This window comes from Silene latifolia, chromosome 9 (assembly GCF_048544455.1).
Source record: "Silene latifolia isolate original U9 population chromosome 9, ASM4854445v1, whole genome shotgun sequence".
NCBI classification, from domain to species: Eukaryota; Viridiplantae; Streptophyta; class Magnoliopsida; order Caryophyllales; family Caryophyllaceae; genus Silene; species Silene latifolia.
The window spans coordinates 72,827,979-72,831,629 of record NC_133534.1 but is presented as its reverse complement, the minus strand read 5'-3'; the positions used below and the strand labels follow the sequence as shown (position 1 = coordinate 72,831,629).

General features: G+C 34.2%; 1 protein-coding gene across 1 annotated transcript; it reads right to left on the bottom strand.

Annotated features, from left to right (window-relative positions):
• Window positions 1-2,020: 2,020 nt before the first annotated feature.
• On the bottom strand, window positions 2,021-3,033 carry LOC141601202 (uncharacterized). Its single transcript, XM_074421466.1, has 3 exons — window positions 3,011-3,033; window positions 2,435-2,648; window positions 2,021-2,311 (listed from the first exon to the last, which is right to left on the bottom strand). Exons 1-3 carry the CDS (start codon window positions 3,031-3,033, stop codon window positions 2,021-2,023), a joined length of 528 nt encoding a protein of 175 aa, XP_074277567.1.
• Window positions 3,034-3,651: the final 618 nt, after the last annotated feature.

Sequence of the window (3,651 nt, the reverse complement as noted above, 5' to 3'; positions counted from 1 at the left end):
TTTCGGTATACGTCACATGGTACTCCCATTAACCATTGCATAATAGCTTCATTATACTAGTTGGAAATTAATGTGACATGTTGGTACTAATATCCACTACTATTACACCTTTGTTTGTTAGAGTTACAGTTTTGTTTGTTACAGTTACACTTTGTTAAAGTTTTACTTTAGTTATTTAGAATTACACTTGAGTGATTTAGAGTTACACTTAGTGGATATAGAGTTATTATTTTCCTACTTGCCTGTTTACAAGTTAACACATTAATCATGTTCACTCCTTGCCTTTTTAGGAGCTCCTGTTTGTATTGCTTGGAATGTTTGAGCAGCCAGGCGCACAATGCGACAACATCTATGATAAGCTTTACCAACTATGGGACACCTTTATCGTGGACAGTGGGCAAACCATCAACTTGAAAACGGATTTACTCTTTGTCACATTCTGCATCAACGACCATTTTGCATGCGTGTGTATCAATCAAAAATCACGTTTGATCGACCTGCTTGACCACCAGCGGCATTCTGTTTTGCAAAAGTCACCAATGGGGAAGGCTGCGCGTTTAATTGTAAGTTGTCGTCCAATATATGGTTCAAAACAAATTTTTTTAACTAATTGGAATCTGATGTAAATTCGTACATATGTAGGCTAGCGCAGTGAGTGATTATCTGGAATCACGAGATAAAACCAAGGATAACACCAGAGAAAGAGAAATTCCCGATTTTCATGTCCGCCATATACCTTTTAGCGGATGCTCACCTACTCTCAACAAACCAGAGTCTGGGCTGTTCACCATGATGGCAATGCTATTATATGAGGGTACTCCTTTTCTTCATGCCGACCTCGAGAAGAAGAAATCAAGGCGTTACTTGGTGATCCAGCTAATAGTTATCCTTGTTCTAGCAGACATGAACGTCTTATGTGAATGGGTCCTCGAAAAGGTCAAGGCTTTTGTTAACAGCAAAGACAAATTGTGGAAGGAATTACAACTGAAGCGTAAAATATCCCGTGTCATTATAAAAAAAAAACAATCCTAAGCTAGTGGATAACATTTCTTTGTAATATGCCTTGTCTATGTAAACATCTAGTTCACACATCGTATCATTCGGCAGTTTTTTTTTGTTAAACAATGTTAGCAGATCCTTATTGGTTGGTTTCTCATCATTTTGTAAGACAATGTCACTTTTCAAAATGATATTTATGTAGTTTTGCCAAGCTTTGTCATAAGGCTTTAAAAGAGATAAAGTGTAACTTATAAACTGTAATTCTAATCAAATAAAGTGTAATTCTAATCATATAAACTGTAATTCTAAGAAGATTCTAATGAGATAAAGTGTAACTTTAAAAATTAAAATGTAACTGTACTTTGATATAAAGTGTAACTTTAATTGTAATAACATTCTGATTTTGCAAATTACAGTACTTTGATGTTACACTTTATAATAGTTTCGTCAAAAACAAAATACTTCAACAAAATAGATTGTAGTACCCACAGGTATCATTTGACTTCACTGCAGTTTGATGTCTAAACAAAATATGAGGTACAGCTTGATGTTTGGTGAGAATGATACATAATACACCCAAAAAATTTGTATCGGTGATTATTCTAAGATTTCAGCAATTTTTACACATGCGTTTTGGCTTGCTTGCCAGGGCAAATCATATAAACTGTAATTCTAATCAGATAAAGTGTAATTGTGATCATATAAACTATAATTCTAAGGAGATTCTATTCAGATAAAGTGTAACTTTAAAAATCGAAATTGTAACTCTAACCAGACAAACTGTAATTCCAATCATATAAAGTGTAACTGTAATTGTAATATCATTCTGATTTTGCAAATTACAGAACTTTGATGTTACAATTTATAATAGTTTCGACAAAAACAAAATACTTCTACAAAATAGTTGACTTCACTGCAGTTTGTTGCCTAAACAAAATACGAGGTACAGCTTGATGTTCCGTGAGAATGATACATAATACATCCAAAAAATTTGTATTAGTGGAATAGCTTATTATTGTGATTATTCTAAGATGTCATCTTCTTCCTCCTCCACTTCTTGTTCATCTTCTCCCGACAATTCCTCTGATGAAGGTGATAATGGTGGGTGCTCTGTAAAAGGGTTAGGGCAGTTCCTCTTGTCATGATTAGTTAATCGCTTGCAATTTTTACACATGCGTTTTGTCTTGCTTGTCAAGGCAACTGCTTTTGCCTTAAGCGACAACATCCTCTTTCCGCTTCCCTTGTTTTTTGATTTTTTAGGTGGCAAAATTGTTACCTCCTGACTAGCAGACCAGCCAAGAATTTGCCCCAACTATTATTGTTTATTCAATGGTGATAAGGGTGATAGTTTCTCCTTAAACTCTCTAATTAGACTAGAAAAGTTGTTGACATCAGCCTTGCATTTTCCTATAAGCATCCCAACTGTCTGATGAACCTCTGACCAAATTAGTGACATCGCAATCTGTTTTTCATCTATTATATCAACGTCCTCAGCTGCATCACCATTACAATCGAACATTTTAGAGCGGACTTCATCTTTACACCATCTGTTAACAACACACTCATCTGGAATAGTCTTTAGTCCGTTAGATGAGTAAATCCATATTACATGCCGGCATAGAATGACTTTACTTTCAAGCATTCTGCACCTACAAGTTGCTTTAAATGTAACTACATCAACAATATAGAGTAAAATGTTAGTTTACACAGTTAGAAAAAGTGTTACTGTAACAGACTAAACTGTAACTTTAACTGACAAGAGTGTAACTTTATGAAGTGTAATTTTAATAAAGAAAATGGTAATTGTAATGAATAATTGTTTAACTCCAATAAGTCACAATTATGTTATACTTCAATTGACAAGTATACCTGGGCAGTACGTAACCTGATAATTTATGTCCTTTTTTGTATCTCTTATAGTTGTCACCTCTAAAGAGTCTCCCTCGGAAAACCCCCTACTTTTACAAGTATCGATTGAGTACTTGACCTCTTCTTTAAATTCCTCGAATACCTTATGACGTACAATTGCGCCATGTGCACCTCAATAGCCAGATGTGTTGACATTTGAGGAGAAGTTGTGGGAAATATCGGTATATTTCATCAAGAAAATTCGGATTATAACGAAATTATGAAATTACGAGTCATAAACGAAATTGCATAAACAAAATAATATAGATTAGAATTAACCTCCGGTCCTAGCAATTTGGCCTAAGAACAAATATCGAGATCGATATTCTCCTAATCGTTGCACCCCAGATGCTCCGAGAAATGCCCTTTTCTTGCTAGAAAGAGAACCCTAATTTGTAATAATTTTAGAGTAGTTTTTAGGGTTTTGTGATGAGAGTGTTTTGTGAAAAATCAAGTGAGAAAAATAATCCTCCCCTCTCTCCTCTTAAACCGTCCAAAAGGAGATAAAATTGGGAAGATCTTTTTATCTTCTTTTTCTCTTCCTTAAACCGAGTAACCAACAACCAAAATAAGGAGAAAATCTTCTTATTTTAGGTTGTTGTCAAATTGTATAATATGTGTATATTTATCAATTGTCATTTATGTCGTCATATATTTAATAAGTCCACACACAACAGTTTGTAGTCGATTTATTAATACCGGTCTGACATCATTTATTATGACAATTTCGTATAATATATACAT

Bases quoted from the DNA above. Each gene is read 5' to 3' on its own strand.
- LOC141601202 (XM_074421466.1), bottom strand. From the start codon at position 3,033: ATGGCGCAATTGTACGTCATAAG. The intron at 2,649-3,010 runs GTATTCGAGGAA...AGCAACTTGTAG, and splicing joins GCGCAATTGTACGTCATAAG to GTGCAGAATGCTTGAAAGTA. The intron at 2,312-2,434 runs GTTCATCAGACA...AAACAATAATAG, and splicing joins TGTCACTAATTTGGTCAGAG to TTGGGGCAAATTCTTGGCTG.